At 46.3% G+C, this 18445-nt stretch overlaps 2 protein-coding genes and 1 long non-coding RNA gene across 3 annotated transcripts; 2 read left to right on the top strand and 1 right to left on the bottom strand.

Annotated features, from left to right (window-relative positions):
* Positions 1–2485: 2485 nt before the first annotated feature.
* Positions 2486–3829, top strand: LOC144111244 (uncharacterized). Its single transcript, XR_013310010.1, has 4 exons — positions 2486–2854; positions 2955–3076; positions 3187–3325; positions 3658–3829. It is a non-coding gene; the product is annotated as an uncharacterized LOC144111244 (long non-coding RNA).
* A 1386-nt stretch (positions 3830–5215) lies between these two features.
* LOC144110947 (exosome RNA helicase MTR4-like) lies at positions 5216–15831 on the top strand. The gene is made up of 8 exons (XM_077644019.1): positions 5216–5321; positions 5393–5483; positions 5827–5951; positions 7714–7812; positions 7929–8037; positions 10039–10129; positions 10227–10347; positions 15580–15831. The coding sequence occupies exons 2-8, from the start codon at positions 5471–5473 to the stop codon at positions 15829–15831; spliced, it is 810 nt and encodes a 269-aa protein (XP_077500145.1). The 5' UTR covers positions 5216–5321; positions 5393–5470.
* LOC144111050 (zinc finger BED domain-containing protein 4-like) lies at positions 11722–15582 on the bottom strand. Its single transcript, XM_077644159.1, is given in 3 exon segments — positions 11722–13232; positions 13235–13361; positions 13364–15582. Coding segments are annotated over 3 exon segments (1227 nt in total). The 5' UTR covers positions 13718–15582; the 3' UTR covers positions 11722–12486.
* Positions 15832–18445: the final 2614 nt, after the last annotated feature.

The raw sequence follows: 18445 nt of genomic DNA, 5'->3' as shown, positions 1-18445 counted from the left end.
ATGGAAGCGAAATTCTAGAGGCCCATCTACTGTGCGACGTCAATGCACGTTAAAGAACGCCAGGTGGTCGAAATTTCCGGAGCCCATCACTGCGGCGTCCCTCATAACCGGAGTCGATTTGGGATGTTAAACCAGTTAAACCCCCATAGACGTCGGTGTCACGGTGTGGTCGGTGTAATGCACCCGCGCTTACAGAACAAAATGCAGTGAAATAATAAACAGTAATTTTTACTAAACCCATTTTAAGCGCCATAAAAGCGATCACACATACACACACACAGACATGCAAGCACCATTCGCTTTTTCTTGTTAAAGCTCGTAGCAGTAATAATAATTGGTGTTTTGGGGAAAGGAAATGGCGCAGTATCTGTCTCATATATCTCTGGACACCTGAACTGTGCTATAAGGAAAGGGATAAAGGAGGGAGTGAAAGAAGAAAGGAAGAAAGAGGTGGGAAAGAGGAGGGCTCCGGAATAATTTCGACCACCTGGGGATCTTTAACGTGCACTGACATCGCACAGCACACGGGGGCTTTAGCGTTTTTCCTCCATAAAAACGCAGCCGCCGCGGTCGGGTTCAAACCCGGGAACTCCGGATCAGTAGTCGAGCGCCCTAACCACTGAGCCACCGCGGCGGGTTCGTAGCAGGCTGTAAAGCGCATCCCAGGTGAAAATTTCCTGCTGGGAATCTGCTGGTTTGTACTGGTCCCAGCAGCAACTTTGCTGGTTTCGGTCTGGGCCTGCTGGTCCCAGCAGCCCACTTGCTGGTTTTGGTCTGAACCTGCTGGTCCCAGCAGCACTACTTGCTGGTTTTGTGTTGGGAACTGGTCCCAGCAGCAACCTTGCTGGTTTTGATGTCTGAGCCTGCTGGTCCCAGCAGCACCACTTGCTGGTTTTGTGTTGGCAGATTGGTCCCAGCAGCAACCTTGCTGGTTTTGTACTCGATCAACTGGTCCCAGCAGTAAACCTGCTGGTTTTGTACTCAGTCAACTGAAACATATTGTTGCTTTTAAAATCAAGTAGCCGGTCGTCAGAAGGGTTCTACTGGTCTCAGTAGAGAAGAAACCGGCTTTATATTGAGATTATTATTTACTTGCCTGGAGAAAAACTGATCAGCTGGGAATTCAACCTGGCGTGTATTGGACCAGATGACCTAGCTAGTTGGAAACCAACTAGACATGACTAGTTTCATTCAGAAGGTGTGTATTAACAGCCATTTGGCAACTGCTTCAGCGCTTGAAACTTGAGTATTTATTGGGAGACAGGTGTAACTAAATAAAGAAACACAGTGACAAGCTTCTGCGACAAGCTTCATGCACGGCTAGCAGTAAATGTGGAACTTCGCCTTGTGAATTCCAACTCCAACGCTTTTCTTAAAACGATACTTCGTCAATGGAAGATCATGCCTATCAAGAATATATAATATCAGTCTTTGAAGCGCTTTGATTGCCTTCCAAGACAATCCACACTCAATGGCAAAATTCACAGTCAGTGCAAGGAAGTCCTCAACAGTTAAATTACTGCATTGCGTCTGATCTGACGTCTCAGGGTGCTCGGAAAAGTCAGGCAGTTGCGTGTGATTGCTCGACGATGTAGGAGTTTCCGTAGGACCTGACCAATTATAGCTGCTGCCATAATCATCCCCATCATGATGCGTGGCCTGTGGTGATGTCTGCGCTGGTGAAGATGACCGCATAGGTCCTTGCTCTGGCGAAGCTTAGCGTGTAGATCCTTGCGCTGGCGATGGTGGCGGCCGCGGAGATCCTTGCGCTGTTGACGTCGGGTGCGTATCCCCTTGCACTGGTGACGATTACCGCGTAGGCCCTTCAGCTAGAGACGGTGGGTGCGCAGACATCCGAAGATAACTTCTGGTGGAAGTCGGAAGACCAGCATCGCAGCCTGGGTCAAGACAACGCCGGTACCGCTTATTCCTGCGGCCCATTCTTTCAGCTCACTGTGACAATAATACCACGGCCACCATCCGAATAGCACTTGAACGTCGACCGAAGAGAAGCACTAGGCGGGGATTGCTGTTGCTGCTGCAGGATTTGGATATGGGGCTTTCTCTTTGTATCGGGCGGCCCTTACAAAAAAAAAAAAAAAAACTCGTGTCCTAGCCTATTTTGCAGGAGGCCCTACAGTTACAGAAAATATACTAGTTCACTGCACTACAGTCGTCGAGTTGAACGAAGCGTCTAGTTGGATTTGGATTGGATTTAGACAACCTGGACTGGTGAAAATGCCGATGTGGCTATCCTTCAAGAGCTCATTGAACTGATTTACGAGTAAATTAGCACATTTAATTACATGAACATGCCACTAAAACTTAATAAGTAACTTTGTATCAATTGTTTTGTTTTAAACCAGTTTTGAAAAACTTGCTTACTGACTACCTTTTTTCTTGTCCGAAGTTTGTCGTATCGATTTTTGGAGATAGCAACATTGGGTACCTGTTTACTTTTCTTTTCCCCTTTTGCCCTGTCTTCTCGGAGTGCACGGACGAGTATCGATCCCCGTCTCTCTGTTCTATCATACTGTGGCGGCTTTTAGCTTTTTAAATTACTTCGCAAATCCGAACTTATTCAGTTAAATAATCTGCGGCTGATCTGCGCTTGCAGAGTTATTAGTGATCCTTGGTGTGCATCACGCTCCACAGACACGTGCGATGTTTGCCGTTGTCAGGTTCGCGCACGATATAGATAAGTTGTACGTGATTCCTGCAAAGGATATTACGAATTTCAACCCGAAAAACAACACAGACTTCAATACGCGGTCTGTGTATACCGCGTTCTGGAGAGATCCGCTGGACGGAAAGGACAGCAGTCACTACAGCACCCAAGTCCTGATGCTAGGAGGTAATGGCTCAGTTTTGTGCACCTTAATTGCATGAGATTTTGCCACGCGAACTGGGTTACTATAATATATGTGTGTGTATGTCTGAATTTCTCACTGCAGAGTTGGAGAAAGAAATCCAGGAAAGGATGAAAAAAAAAAGACTTGCGATGCCAAAAATTCTAGATCCGCATGATTCTTCAAGTGAGACATGTGAAGAGGAAACAGCAGCCCAAAAGAAGAAGGTGTGCTTGCATTGTGCAGTGTTATATCTTGTTTCATTGTGCAATCTCGTGAAATTTAACCTGCGATGTGTTGTAGTGTATGCTTGTTGCAGCACATCCTGTCTTTTTAGTTTTTTCGTTCTTTAGAAGCAAAAGCGAACTCTGCTGGCATCCAAAAAAGCAGAGTATGATGAGACCATGCTAAAAAAAAACATGGACGATGCCAGAAGCAAAACACTGGCAGCTCAAAGCCGCGACAGCCGCCAAGTGGTAAGTAGTACGCCTGCTTAGCTATAAGCTGCCTTATAATTATCAGACACCTTTAAACGTCAGATTAAATCTGAAACCGTGAATGATAATTCTTTATAGGCCAAGAAGCGAGTTGGCTAAAGTTCTTTAGTTATTATAGCAAGTTGGGAGTTATGCGCACTATGCCCCTGCAATCACCTGCTGGATCATGCGCACTATGCCCCTGCAATCACCTGCTGGATCCTACTGTGTCACACCCCTCCTTTCTTTCATATGGCAGCTATCTCTGCAGCACCTTATTAACTTAATTAATTAATACTTATTAATACTTATTAATTAATACTTTTTTGCAGCCACGGTCAAGCACTGGGGTCTACAAAAGGGCGTGGACGTGGACCCCGTCGTAAAAAAACATCAACAGGATCCTCAGCGAGAAGATTCAAGATGTCGTAAAATCCAAGAGGAAGGATATGCAGTGAACTGTCCATTCACATGAGAATAAACATGCTAAACTGCACAAGACAAGTAGAGCTTCTTGCCTTCTCCTGCTGTTGAGAACATGCAATGCATTAGTATGCGTCAAAGCAGCAAGTGGGAACCTGTGTCCAATGAGCTGTGTTTGCTCGGCAGTCTCGGATGAGCAGAACTGGCATGTTAGTTTAGCTTAGGTTCCTCAAATTCTGCGTGAAGGAACTAGAACAATAGAAGTGATACAAATACCAGACAGCACTGTATTTGTGGTATTTGCCTCGTTTCTACTGATGTTATTCTTTCACGAATTTCGAGAGGTCAAAAGCTAATTTCAGTGCCTGCTGGTCCCACTAACACCTGCTGGTCCCAGCAGCGCCTGCTGGTCCCAGCAACAACTGCTGGTCCCAGCAACGCCTGCTGGTCCCAGCAACGCCTGCTGGTCCCAGCAGCTCCTGCTGGTCCCAGCAGCTGCTGGGAATCTGCCAAAATCCCAGCAGTGTTGGGACCAGCAGATTCCCAGCAGGAAATTTTCACCTGGGATTTCAAAGAAGAAAGGAAGAAAGAGGTGGGAAAGTGGAGTGCTTGGGAATAATTTCGACCACCTGGGGATCTTTAACGTGCTCTGACATCACACAGCACACAGGCGCCTTAGCGTTTTGCCTCCATAAAATTTACGCAGTCGCCGCGGTCGGGTTTGAACCCAGGAACTCCGGATCAGTAGCCAAGCGTCCTAACCACTGAGCCACCGCGGCGGGTTTTGGGGTTGTTCACATGAAATAGATAGCGCTGTATTGAACAGAGGAATGAACATATTTCAACCCCCCCCCCCCCCCCGCTACTCTATATTTAAACATTTTAATATTTACTGTATCACTGTTTGCTCTGGCAAGTATGCAATATCACTGGCATTTCAGGAAAAGCGGCGAGTCATCTACACAACACCAATTAAGGCACTTAGTAACCAAAAGTTCCGTGAGTTTTCGGACGATCTCAAGGACGTTGGTCTGATGACTGGCGATGTCACCATCAATCCAAGTGCAAGCTGCCTTATAATGACCACAGAAGTGAGTTCTGTTTTCTTTGTTCATTATTCTCTCTCTGGTGGGCTGCAGTGGTCAACTGATGTGTTAAAGAAATTTTAGTTGTGTGTTTACCGAATAAATTATGATTGAATTTCTTCTCTCACGTGGTTTTGGTTTCATCACATGAACAATGGCTGTGATGTGCACTGCACATGGCCTTTAGGTTAGGTGAGGCTCGACAAAAACAATATAAACGCTGACATGTAGTTTTAATTCGCTACACCACTTAAAACAGCCTGCTTCAAGCGCTGGAAAGACAACAAATGACGTGTCAGCAGTTATATTGCCAGTTTTCTTGATGGAACTTCCCCAACAGTCATAGTAAAATTGACACCACCCAGTGTGTCGATGTGAAGCATTGCACTGTAAGCTGCAGAATGCCATGGTGGTTTCTGTGGTAGCTAGAACGGGACTGGCTGACAAAAACACAGCAGCCTGGTACAGTGCAACAACGGGGTTCTACTGTATTGCATTTTCATATTTCACTGTTTTAGCTAACAGCCTTCTCATAGTGTCTTTCTTTCTTGACTTGCAGATCTTGAGAAGTATGCTGTACAGGGGGTCGGAGATTATGCGTGAAGTAGGGTGGGTCATTTTCGATGAGATCCACTAAATGACAAACAATGGTAAGTCAAAAGTAGCATGGTTCGGTGACAGTATCTAAATAGTATAATGAGAGCAGGGGAAATAGAGTTTCAGTGGTACACTCACAGACACATATGTGCATTCTTGAAAAACAAATCACATGACCTTTTTTGCAGACAACTGTTTCGGCTGTCTCATGTGTCTGTGTGACACCACTTAATCCCCAAGTTCGGAATGCCCCTGTGTTGTGTAGTTTAAAATTACGGAATGGAAGACAGAAGTGACGTTAATAATCAAATGCTTGTGTGTAGCTTATAAGTGCTGTGGTGACTCTGTGTGGGCTTTGAAGAGGTTACCCTGTGTGTTCATGTGTCGCTTGTGCAGAGCGAGGCGTCGTTTGGGAGGAGACCATCATCCTGCTTCCACACAACGTGCGTTACATTTTCCTTTCGGCTACCATCCCCAATTCGAGACAGTTCGCTGAGTGGATCTGCCACTTGCACAATCAGGTGAGATTGGTGTCGGTTATGCTGAGGTTCCGAAATATGCTTTCATGTAGACGTGGCTGTCAGTTTTCATTACAGTAAAATCCTGTTGATGCGTTTTTACAAAAATTTAGAGAAAAGACATATGATCCACCACCTAATTTTGAAAACTGTAACTGTTGAAGGAGGTACAAGGACATTTATTGACAATTTCACTTCCTAAAATGTCAATTAGCAGTTATTGGTACAAGATCTGGGCAGATCCTTCTCTAGTGCTCGCAGAATTAAATCGGCCTTTGCGCTGTCTTGAGCAAGCAAGGAACTTCATAACGCTTCCTGTCCGTCGACAGTAATGACGAAAGAAACCAAAATCTCTTCTTCGTCATTTTTGGATGCTTCGCCCCCTTTGAACCTAAGTACTATGGGAAAGCCGTCATGGCAGCTTACTTTCGCAGCATTTCTTTTTAAGGTGCGTTCCCCAGACCTGGCCTGCTCACATGTAAGTGCATCACTGTAGTTCGTAGATGCTTCGCCCCCTTGCAGTTACGCACCGCGAAGAAACCTCAGCATTTCTCCTCTTCACGTCTCGTCTCCGCAAAAACGCCTCTCTCGAATGCTTGTGCTGCGTTTTTATTATTTTTGTTGTTATTGTTCTTCTCCATGGTGGTGGTGGTGGTGCTTCACCTCCTTGCAGTTGGGCACTGCAGAGAAGCTACCATGGCAGGTGACTGCCGCTGCATTTCAGCTCTTCATGTCGCGTACCCTAACGTTCGGCCCACTTGTATGTTTGCACATGTGCGGTTGGTCAACAAACGTATTATACAACCACATTTTGTCGAAGTTTTAAGCATAGTAGCCGGGAAATTATGTTATCCGGGAACATATTAACCGGGAGAAATATAGTGCAACTGTAGGGACATTTTTAATGTTCACAATTTTGAGCGTATGAACCGGAAACGTGTCAAAGAATGAAGGCAATCCTTGTGTCACTTTGAGTTTGAGTATCTGTGCTACTATGGGAGCAAGATAATTTGGACACCTTATGGTTGGTGCTTGTGAGAGTGCAGTTGGCACTTGATAGTTTGAACCTGAAGTTGATCGAAAATACATTCAAATAGCGAGGAGCTACAATAAAGGGAAGCCTTTTTAACACAAAGCGTGTGGTGTGTTGATTATATCAACGTGTCGGTTCAATGAATTGAGAGACAACTGCATCCAACATTTGTTTTCAGTGAAAATCGGTTATGTGAGTCTGCCTGGCTGTGTTGATGTTTGTCAAGCAGCAGAACATGCATTTGTTTTTGAGAAAATGGATTTAAAAATTCTTCCGCTACCTGATTTAAACTCGATACATCAAGACTGAGCAGGACTCCATGAGCAATGTTTAGAAGCAAATGGTGGTGTAGCCTCTCAGGTATCGGCTAAATAGTGTAAGGTTGCTATGTTTTTTTGCCATTTTGGCATTAAGATTATATCATGATGTCAGGACTGTGTCAAAGTTTAAAGCATTGTACTCTGTTTTTGTTGTGTGTCAAGAAAGGTAACGCCAAATCTCTCTTTATGGTTGGCGTAGTCACGCCAGCCATTACTTTTAGCGGGCCGGGCAGCATCAACTATGTACAAGTTGAATGCACTCGATTGTATAGGATCAAGCTTGTGGGGACAGTGCAGGAAAGCCTGCTGTTTCGATTGGCAGTACGTAGTTGTGTGTAGTGCTGCAGAGTGGAATTCTGGAGCATGGAGTTCTTTTTCGTCATGGTTCTTTTCTTTCTCATTTCTCCTGTAGCCATGCAACGTGGTGTACACGGAATATCGTCCAGTGCCCCTGCAGCACTACATTTTTCCAGCTGGCGCCAGCGGTCTATACCTGGTTGTGGATGAGACTGTGAGTAGCTTTTTCTTTCCTTGCAGTGTTTATCTGTGGTACGAACTCTGTCGACTTGCCGCCTTGTGTTGGTTTTACCATTTCGACAATTTTAGCATTCTCATCTCTCTTTTCAGGGCAACTTCAAGGAGTACAAGTTTAATGAAGCGATGGCTGTCCTCCAGAATGCGGGAGACGCTGCCAAGCGAGACTCTGCGCTCAAGGGGTGCAAGGGGGGATTCAAAGGTGCCCACATCTCCTCATTGGCTTATTTAATTTGTTTTTTTTTTTACACGACAGCGCTAAGGCTTTTATTCTGCAGAAAATCCGGCGTCGACATCGTGAGCATAAAATCCCGGGAGAAGCAATATAGTCGGGCCACCTAGGTCACGTGACTTTTTGGTGTCATCACAATCTGCTCACTGGATTGTAATCAAACTGACCGCTGTGGCAAGTGGCCGGTAAATTAATGATTGGTTGCGAGAGGTTGCTCGGGAGGAGCAATCTGGGTCACACAAGCTTCATCAGTGGCAACACCTGCCATCGCAAGGCAATGGCGCATCGCTTAACCACTGCACGAGGAGTGGTGTGACAGACAACTCCCAGGAATCTATGAACGTTAAGTAGAGAGAATGACCAATTATGCGTATATGGGCATTAACCCTTTCACGCTATTGCGCCATACCCTTAAGGCGGAACTTAAGTGTCCCCTCCAATTTTTTATTCCTGCAGGGTCTTTACTTGTTTAAGAAAAAAGAAATTTTAGGCATTATTTACAGTAATGGGCAATGGTTTATATTGATGGAGGCACTTTCTCAATGACGGATTTTGACAACGGAGGGTTGGCAACTGCCACTACTTCTTTAAATTATAGTCATTCCAGTCGCAGGCAGTCTTGAAGAGAAGTAATTAAAATATTGTGGTATGGGCACATTCTGGGTAAGCAGTATCAGGAATGTTATGGTGGGACATAACGTTTCCAGGGAATAACATTTCCGGTTCCAGTAGTTACTAATGTTATTTGTTTGTACCTGCAGACTGATGGAGTCTCGGGAGGTGTGACCGATGGCAATAGCCTGTCTGACTTTTAGAGTGTATTGCATAATGGTAAACCACTTCAAAAAGTACACTTTACAGGCTGGGAAGTGTGTAAAAAAATTATGCAAAAAATTGACAGAGGCTCAAATGGTCTGATCTGATGAACTGCTCAAGCAGATTGCGCATTTAGGATGACTGTTTTCTATTTGATGCTTTTTCTTTTTGTTGCAGCCAATTGCTTGAAAGTTGTTCCAGATAATTTTCGTTTACTTTGATGGCTTTCATGGCTCGCTAATAATTTTTTCATGCTTTTACACTTAATGCATTATGCACAATTTGCTTTACTTTTGTGGGCCGTGTTGAACCAGTCAGTGAAGCACACTCGCTGACATGCGCTTGCTTTCGGCGTCGCTTTCCAGCTCTCTGCACTGGCCACTTGCTTGGGGCTGTTGCTGCACACGCCTCTCCACTTCCACCAGTGCAGACTTTCCCTCGCTTCTCATTGGGGTGGTGGGGCTGGTTCGCTTGCTCGGCTCCACAGGTGCAGGAGGCTTCACTCGGCGGCCACACAGAGACACACGCTGGCATTCTCGCCTAATACATCTCACTACTTATGCAGTAAAAAATCTCGGGACATCACTGTGGAACACTGTACTTGTGCCTTGATTAAAGTTACTTCTTGGAATCATTTTCACTTCTGACGAAAGTGACATTCAGACGGGCAGTGAAATCCTTTTCGAAGTAAGGGCGACTTATGCACGCATCATACCTTCGATCGGCCTTGCAACAACGCAGCTTCCGGTTCTGCTCCCATGGCGGAGATCAGGATTGTTTGCTGGGCTGTCACAAACAGTCCCCTCCCTCTGCAGTTTCTTTTCTTTTTACAGGCACACTTTCTTTTTTAATCTGGATGCCCGTGTTCTGGCTATGGTAGCAGTAATGTCGGCAGCCGGTGTGAATGCGGTGCAGAGGAAAGAGCACCGTCTGGAGGGCACATGCTGCTCATCTCTCTGCGCCGGCGTCCTTAGTTTGACTACCCTGGCAATGATAAGCCTCCACCCAGCTATTTTTTTGCAAGGGCACTTTGTTGTTTTCCAAACTTGCCTCGTGTCAGTGAGACTTTTATTTTTTTTCTTTAATCGGGCTGTGTATGCAACTGCTTTGTTATATATTTCTGTCATCACTTTCGGTATCTTGCCCTATCCGCAGGAGAGTCCAACTGCTACAAGATTGTCAAGATGATCATGGAGCGCGACTGTGTTCCTGTGATTGTCTTCAGCTTCAGCAAGGAGTGTGAGGCGTATGTGACCCAAATCGCCAAGCTGGGCGTGACGACCTGCGAGTTTGTTTTTTTTTGCTTCTGTTTTATTGTTTCATTTTTTGACCTCTTTTTGCAGTGCTGGCAGTGTGGCACCCAAACTTTTCTTGGCGATCATAAATGCTGGCTCCACCGCTGTGGGAACGGTACAACTGAACAGGAAAAACATGCAGAAAGAGTTCAAAGGATTGCGCCTGAAGGTCAGTGTGAGACCATGTTTTCCCATGGAATCATGGCACTTCAATGGCAGGACAGCAAACCTGTCACAGTGATTTCAACTTGCAACAGTGCGGCAGAAATCACTGACACCGGAAAGAGACAGCACAAAGGTAACGAGCCTGTGCTAAAACCTAGATTTATAGTGAAATATACTGTATTTACACAAATGTAAGTCGACCCCCTCTTCACATTTCTGAGAAAAAAACTTGGAGGTCGCTTACGCTTGGCATTTAATAATAGAACGCGATAGCACTATCCTGCGGCCTCCGCTTATCGCCAACCGCAATCAGCTGCCGCACGCGGAAGCGCCCATGGGCACATTCTAAAACGAAAATGTATTAGTCACTGGACTACTCGTCCACATTTGCACTGTCGTCCTCACTAGTGCTGCTGTCGTCATCGCTGCTGCGGTCCCACAGCTCGTCGTTCTAACATCGTCGTGCAGCGCAATCCTGCACTTCGCAAATGAGCACATCACGACAATTCATGGAACAGCTGAAAATTTTGCCTCGCTGCAGCTGCCACGCCTGTATCACCCGTTGCGAACGTCGAATTTGCGGCCGGCGCACATTTCGTTTCTTCGCCGTGAAGAATGACAGCCGTCTTGAATGTAGCCGTGAACAAGCCCTGGTCGCTTACCGGACCTGGAGCACAAATGACGAATGACAAAGCACTACATTAAAAACTTGTGAAACACGGTCGGCAGCAGTCGAATGCGTCAGAGCCAAAGAGGAACTACGCGTGAGCGGCGTCGGCTCTTCCGTTGGCTATTGACACTCCCCAGCACTGCTCCGGTTCCGAGTGGGGGGGGCCGCCGCGATTGGAACAGCGGCCCCTCCATCAACTATCAATGCTCCCTTGAGCGCCGAGTGTGCGGTTGAAAGTAAACAAAAAAAAAACCTTGGACGCCTATTAAGTGTAGAACGTGCATGCGTTATCCGACCGCCGCAGCTTATTAGCAGGTGCAATCTGCGGCTGCGTGTGGGGAGTGGGCTGGTGCTGGTTTGCTGCTTACCAACAGCCTGCCTCGTGTGCGGTGAGGATGCCGGTTCTGTGCGTTGACATAACAGCTGCTCAAAGCCAGCACAAGAGCGATGCGACGGAGCCGCGCAGTAAAAATGCAAAAATGCAACCACACTGTAGCGTGCCTGATACCTCGTGTGTCTCGCCTTTATTTGTGGTGCGATGCTTTGGTTTCGATTTTAAGTCGACCCCCCCACTTCGGATTTTCAAATTTTGAAAAATAGATCGACTTACAATGGTGTAAACACAGTAACAAGGGAATGGGAGGCGTGGACCATTAAGGTCAGCAGCAGCTGGCATCATTTTCCATCATGTGGCGGTACGCCAAAGGATAAAAGAAGATATTCTTTTATATTCTTGACATAGCAGTGTACAACGCTTTCGTTCTAAAAACAAAGAAATGCAGGGAAAAAAGGAAGCTATGCTGAATGGAAAATCCGCCTTGCCGAATAAATCATTGAAGAAACCGCAGCTCTCGGCTACCGCAGACGAGAAGTCGAGACAGCCGGCCCATCTCCCATGCGTTTGGAAGCAGCCGAGCGGGCTCATTTTCCACGACAGATCACGCCAAATCCAGTTTAACAAAGTCCCTCAAGGCAATGCCAAGTGCGCAAAGTGAAAAAGAAAAAAAAGTGAGAGCCGGTGGGAGCGTGAGAAGTGTGGAGTCGCGCTACACATGCCCGAGTGCTTTAAGCTTTTTCACACAAAGAAAAGCCTGTAAAACTCAATGCTAATGCAGACGGAACTCGAGACTCCAGGTCGAATAAAGGAGTTGGTTTTTTCGTGATCTGAGTTTTCGTTTTTACTGTAACAGCTTGAAGCAGGAACGCGAGCGAAGAGCCCCTCAGCTCGGAGCGCCAAAAATGGGCAGTATGAGAGGACCGGCCATGCGCTGCCGTGTGCGAATGGGTTAAAAGGTGGTAGTCCAGGTACTAGGCTTGTGTAAATAGTGCTTTCTTGGTTCGAAGCGAATAGTAATTCTCGAATAATTTCGAAGCGAATACTTCAAATAGCAGTAAGTAAAGAAAAAAAATGGCAGAGGGCTAAGGTCTGGGATTTATTCAAGGAAAATAAACAACTTGATTATTTACGAAAACCTACAAATTTTCGTGCAGAAACACTAGCTGATCCACATGCTGGGGTTTGAGGTGCTCCCTTCTGCAGCTTACAACGGCTCCCGCAGTCGAAAAAAGCCTTTCACTTCTTGTCTGGGTGGCTGGTATTGAAAGATACCTACGGGCAGTTGCAACCAGGGTTGGGTAAAGGTGGCTGCCCTTGCTTTTCCACCACACAAGGGGGTCTTCGGACTGGAAAAGAAGGGGGGCTTTCAAATACATAGCAACTTCATCCGAGATAGTACGGCTTGACTGATGCTGTGCACGTGAACTGAAGTGTGTAAAAGCACTCCACACAGGGTCCCATGATGGGTCTGCAGAGCAGGTGCTGTTCTCACTTGTTGCTGTACCATGTTGATCAACTGTCACAATCTCTTCTGCTGCCGTTGTGAATAGAGTGAACGCCCATTGCTTTGCGGGTCGTTCACCATAACAGACGTCTTTGTATCTAGGATCGACAAACATGGCCAATGCAGGAAGGCGTGACATCTTGATATCAGGGAACCTCATCTTGATGCTACGCAAAAGGCTTGAGGCAAGCAATGCTGCGTCACCACCTTCGGAAACATGTACAGCTAGAACCACCTCGGAACACAGCAACAGGGGTATGACTTGTGTCAGCGTGGGATATCTGTCCCCATACAGTTCAGTTGTGGCATGGTCAAGTGGCTTCAAGACTTGCAGTGCTGCATTCATAAGCTTCCACTCGCGTTGAAGTTTGGAACTGCGTCGGATTCTGAAAGTTCTACAGTGATGACAGTACGGAGCTTCACGAGCCTGGCCATCATGGCGTACTCACTGTTCCATCGCGTCGGGACGTCTTGTATAACCTCGACAGGATCCAGCTGCATGTTTTTCTCTGAATTTCCTGAAGCCGTCCTAGGGCCTTGGCACTCCGTTTGTATCTAGTCACAATCGCTCTGGCCTTAGCACAGAGCTGCAAAAACTCTGACACTTCTCTTTTGGCGTCACTGACACACAACTGAAGGGTGTGTCCGAAACACTGCACACCACTCCAGGACGACCGCGCTACTGCAGAAGTAAAGTTCTGTCCATTATCTGTAACAACGAAGATTGGCACAGTATCAAGGCTTGTAAGTTTCCACCCCTCGATGACACCTGCGATAAATAGCTCCAGGTTTTCTGCAGTGTGGGAGTCTGTCATCTCCATGCAAGCCAATGCATGCACGAGTTGCACGAAGTCATTGTCCATGACGTGAAAAGTTACATAAACATAGCTGTCATTTGCCCTTGATGTCCAACCATCAGTTGTGATTGAAGCAATGGCCCTAAGCTTTTTTTTCACCTTCTCTTGCTTGATGCGTAGAGGTCCGGAATAATGGCTCTCGAGAGCGTTGTCCGAGACGGCACGGCATAATCCGGCATAGCAAACTTCATCATGTCGAGGAAACCCAGTTCTTCGACAATGTTGTAGAGGTGGATACCACGAGCTACGAAGCGAGCTATCATTTTTGTCATCTGTTGGGCATTTGGGGCCGACGCCTTCATTTTCGGCTTGAAACTGTCAGCTATGTTTGGCTGTTGACCACTTGCCTTGCTTGCCCCCTTGAGCTTGGATGGCTTTTCGCGTGCGTTCCACTTCTCTTGGTAGTCCTTGTGCATGTCTAGGTGTCTCCTTAAATGTGTTGCTAGGGTTGTTGTCGTACTTGTCGGGGTCTTCAGGACTGCCTTGCATTTAAGACATCGAGCTTCGGTTCCCAGTGGAATCCCTACAAAAAAGTTCGAAATCGGATTGCTGGCTGCATGCAAGTTCCCCATGGTGCTCTCTGGAGTGGTCCAAGGCGGCTGGGATTGACCAAATGCCGCCACGGCAAAGACAGAGTCGCCCACTAAACGCAATCGACCACACCACCACGCCGACAAGATGAGTTTTTGTACGCCTTCTGAGTATAGTTCTGTTTTCCATCAACCCATGAGCACTGTTCTGCCATTTCAAGCCATATCACTCACTCACACTAATTACTAAAGCAATCATTGCTTTTCACAGAATATGGTATGAAATGGCAGACAGTGCTCAATTCCACCGACTGATGCTTCCAAATATATATGTGTGTGTATACACACTTGTGCTAGGGCCGCACTTTTTTTTTTTTCTCACTGTTTCGACTTGGTGTAGGCTCTATATGAGACCCTTTTTTCGGTAATATTTTTTTACTACAGCGCAGCTTTGATTACACATCCCCCGTTTATGATGTGATTCACATTTCAATGACGAATTAGCGCAGCCTCGGCGAATCCGTAATGCATTAAATGTATCGATGACAGGACGCACACCCCACAACCGGTGCAAATTAAAACAGGTTGCGAGATCAGTGGTAAACATCACGCGTTTCTAAGTTGTGATCGCCCAACTGGCACTGATCATGCTTTGGCCGACGGTTTGGAAGCGGCGCTCCACGTGTGCGACCCGTGGTCATCGGTGTGAGGTGGCCTCGCCTTGTCTGCTTTTCTGTGTGCTTGGCTGTTGAAGGCCTGGCAGAAATCAATTATCTGTTCATGGCATGTGAAGGGGCTATTATGTGGTGGTAAACTGGTAACAAGGTTAGACCTTTTATGGCAAACTGTGACTAGGTTCAAAGCACTTTCCCTGCGGGTTCGATCTGAAGCACACCAGGCGAGTGGTGCACTGGCAGCCGGTGCATTGCCGTGAGGAAACGTGCTGCTAGAGTGGGTGCTCCCCATTCAGGCTTTTCTGCAGCATAAGTTTCGTCCTTACTGGTACAAACGGCGAGCGCATAAGACGAGTTAGCAGTGCCGGGCACTGTGTGTTCATGGGAGTCTAGCATACTGGATAATCCACCCGTGGTCGTACCGAGTATCGCAGGCAGTTATTGTCTATAATTTCTCAGCGGATTGTACCACGCGAGTAAAATTATGTACACATGAAGCAATTCATTTAGCTGACATATTTCTTTTTTCTAATCACCGGCTGCCAAGTTGGGGGTGCGGCCCTTACACGACTATGTACGGTATTCAACAAAAGCATTGTTGCCTGCATGCAGTCCGCAATATTTATCTGTAAAGATAATGCAGCCTTGTTCTTTTCTATTTCAGCTGTCAAGCTCATCAAGAAGGATATCGTGTTTGCTGCCCGCTTGTATTTGTAGAAATGGCAATAAAAAGATTACTGAAAGGAATTATTTACGATCAGCTCTGTGCAGTGAAGTGGCTGCATTATACATGGTCATACACCTAATGCGGCTGAGGTACATGGCCGTCGACATAGAAGTTGCGAGTCGCCATTGGAAGCGTCACCACCAAGCCTTCCAAGTCCTTGGTCAGCACAATCTGGCAGCCTGTAAATAAGCACCAGCATGCGTCATTACGGACAACAACTGCCTTTACACAGTAAAGCAATTCCTCTTGGCATTCACTGTTGCACTGAACACAGTGATGGCTTTGCTATGTCTTGCCGCCACTGTGGTTGCAATCAACTAGCGGAAACAACAAATAATTTTTCAGTTTAATTCTCCTTCATATTTAAGTGCACATTTTTTTTTTATGTGCAAGTATTATATAGTACCTGCAGCCAAATTTGGAAACTAAGCCAAGAAGAAAATATACTGCAGCACAGTGATTCAGCAGACACTCTGCACAACTTGACAGTTGATCAATTAGGTTGGAAAAGTATAAAGCACAATACCTTGTAACAGTGATTGTGAAGATGATTTTATTTTTAAAGGCACAAAGGGCAGGTTGACCTAGGTTACTGTGAAACTAATGCCAATGCAAGTGAATATCATGTGATGATAACCCACACTCTAAATTTTAATTTGGTGAGGGAAACAAGTGCAGTATTCTTTATAGCATGCAGAGCGCAGTGCTGGACTTGTAAGAAATAAATATGTGTTAATTTGCAAAATAAGAAAAATCAATTTATGTGAGGACGAAACAGTGGCAACAGTCTAGCAGTGAGGAAGTGGTAGCCACAAAGGGTTTTCCTAAAGTTCGACCTCTTGGTGACAGATGGCACTACCATGCCTTCACTCTGACAATTTACTTTGGCTTTGCAAACACTGCAGGCAATGCATACTTCGACTTCTTTTGTACAAAAAAGGTAAGCAGTGCACACAAATGACTGTTTAAACAGAGCCTGTTGCAACATGCCATTTTCACATGACATTTGAGAGTGAAAAAGCCAGTGGGTTAAAGAGAGATTCATCGAGCTACTAGAGATGGGTGAACATTCTGCTATATGATGGTAACAATGGTGATGGTAGCCATATATTCTGTGTCGGGTATGCCACGAGTCTTGGTATGCGGCTGCCAGAAAAACTAAGATGGCAACCACTCTTGTGCCTGTGCTTCACAGAAGTTATCAACACAGCCACACAGTACTAATGTGCCATTGGTATTCCAAGTGGTGTTTCATTGCTTTGAGTGCCTCCCTGTCATATTCCTGTCTTACTGTTTTTCTAGTGACATGCAACTGTGTGTGGAATTTAAAAAAAAAAGGTCAATTTGTGTAGTTAGGCCAGATGTGAATTAGGTGCACTAGCAGTTCGGTTCTCACTCCGGTTCCGGTGTTCGGATTCAGTGCTCACGAATCGCAGTTGTTTGGATAGTGATAACGGATTAATGTCCATAAATGCAGAATTGGTCAATCTCTCCTTGACATTCATAGGTCCCTGGGAGTCCTCGTACCACTCCTGGTGCAGTGGTGCAGTGGTCGAGCAATGTGCAGCTGCCCTTCTATGGCAGGTGCTGCCATCGGGGGATTTGGGTTGCTTTGGTTGGGTTGCTACCTAGGTTGCTCTTCCCGAGCAGCCTCTCGTGACTAATTGAGCTGTCACCTGACGTGGTGCATGGGTTGCCCACCACCTTTTGGTCAGGTGAGCAGCCTGCCACAAAGCAGGCGTCAAACGAACTGATAAACACAGACCCCCTAAATGCGGGGAATGGCCACTATAAGTGCTAGCGCACTAAAAACTACAGCTCAGCTTACCAGCTTAGCGCATTACTCAGTAAGAGCTGTTGTTTTTTTTTCTTTTAGCCACATAGCCGTGGAATCTACAGCTGCAAGAGGATCGCCTCTCCTCTCTATTCCCTCTCACACTTCTCCCCCAAACTTGGTGGGGGATTTCCACCTCCGCTTTGCCACACTAAGTAATTAAGGCCAACGCTGTAGATTCCACGGAAGTATTCAGGGCTACAGCAGAATCTCGGTGATACAAACCCGGTTGATACGAATTTCGCGATGATACGAATTTGCGAAATTCCCCCGGCCAGACTGCATTGTGTACGATGTGTGGAATTTTAGAAGCTCCGAACTCTCTCCCTCGCCTCTACGGATGATACGAACGTGCGAGCCACAACCGCACCCTCGAGCACAAACCGCTGCCCGCACATCCACAACGTCGCGACCGCTAATCGCGCGGCATGCACCACACGCAGTGAGCGGCGGTGCTTGGCCCGTGCATTGCCAAAGTCGAGATCGCTGATTGCGCGGTATGCACAGTGAGCTGTGGCTGCACAGCAGTGAATAAATTCCGTCAGCTGTATGCAGATTTGTGTGAATGCATTTTTCATGCTTCTGCGCAAAATGTGTGTTCGTTTGGTTGATACAAAATTTCGGATACGAACTTCCTCGCAACCCTATGAGATTCGTATCACCGAGATTCTACATGTATGCCCCCTTCAGGCTCTGTGTCCACATATGTGGACGCGACTTAAGCCTGCTTATATTTTCATATACAAGGCCAATTTCCAACTCTGAATTCTGCGCTCTTGTCATTTTGGCACTCCCTGTCAAGTTTGTGGCACCATCTCTTGCAGCTACAGCGAAATGCGTTTTAAAAAAATAAGAAAAGATGGGCATCATGGCGTTTTTTGGCAAGATGAGTGAATAGCTTTTATTTTTGCATGCTATTTCCAAGTGGTCGGGAACGATAATTTACCATTCGTAATGTGTAAATAGGTT

This window comes from Amblyomma americanum, chromosome 11, assembly GCF_052857255.1.
Source record: "Amblyomma americanum isolate KBUSLIRL-KWMA chromosome 11, ASM5285725v1, whole genome shotgun sequence".
Classification (NCBI taxonomy): Eukaryota; Metazoa; Arthropoda; class Arachnida; order Ixodida; family Ixodidae; genus Amblyomma; species Amblyomma americanum.
The sequence above is the reverse complement of the archived record's forward strand: the minus strand, read 5'-3'. Positions and strand labels throughout refer to the sequence as shown.

Coding starts and splice junctions, on each gene's coding strand:
- LOC144110947 (XM_077644019.1), top strand. Junction 5,952..7,713: donor TCTGCCACTTGCACAATCAG/GTGAGATTGGTG, acceptor TTTCTCCTGTAG/CCATGCAACGTGGTGTACAC. Junction 7,813..7,928: donor ACCTGGTTGTGGATGAGACT/GTGAGTAGCTTT, acceptor CTCTCTTTTCAG/GGCAACTTCAAGGAGTACAA.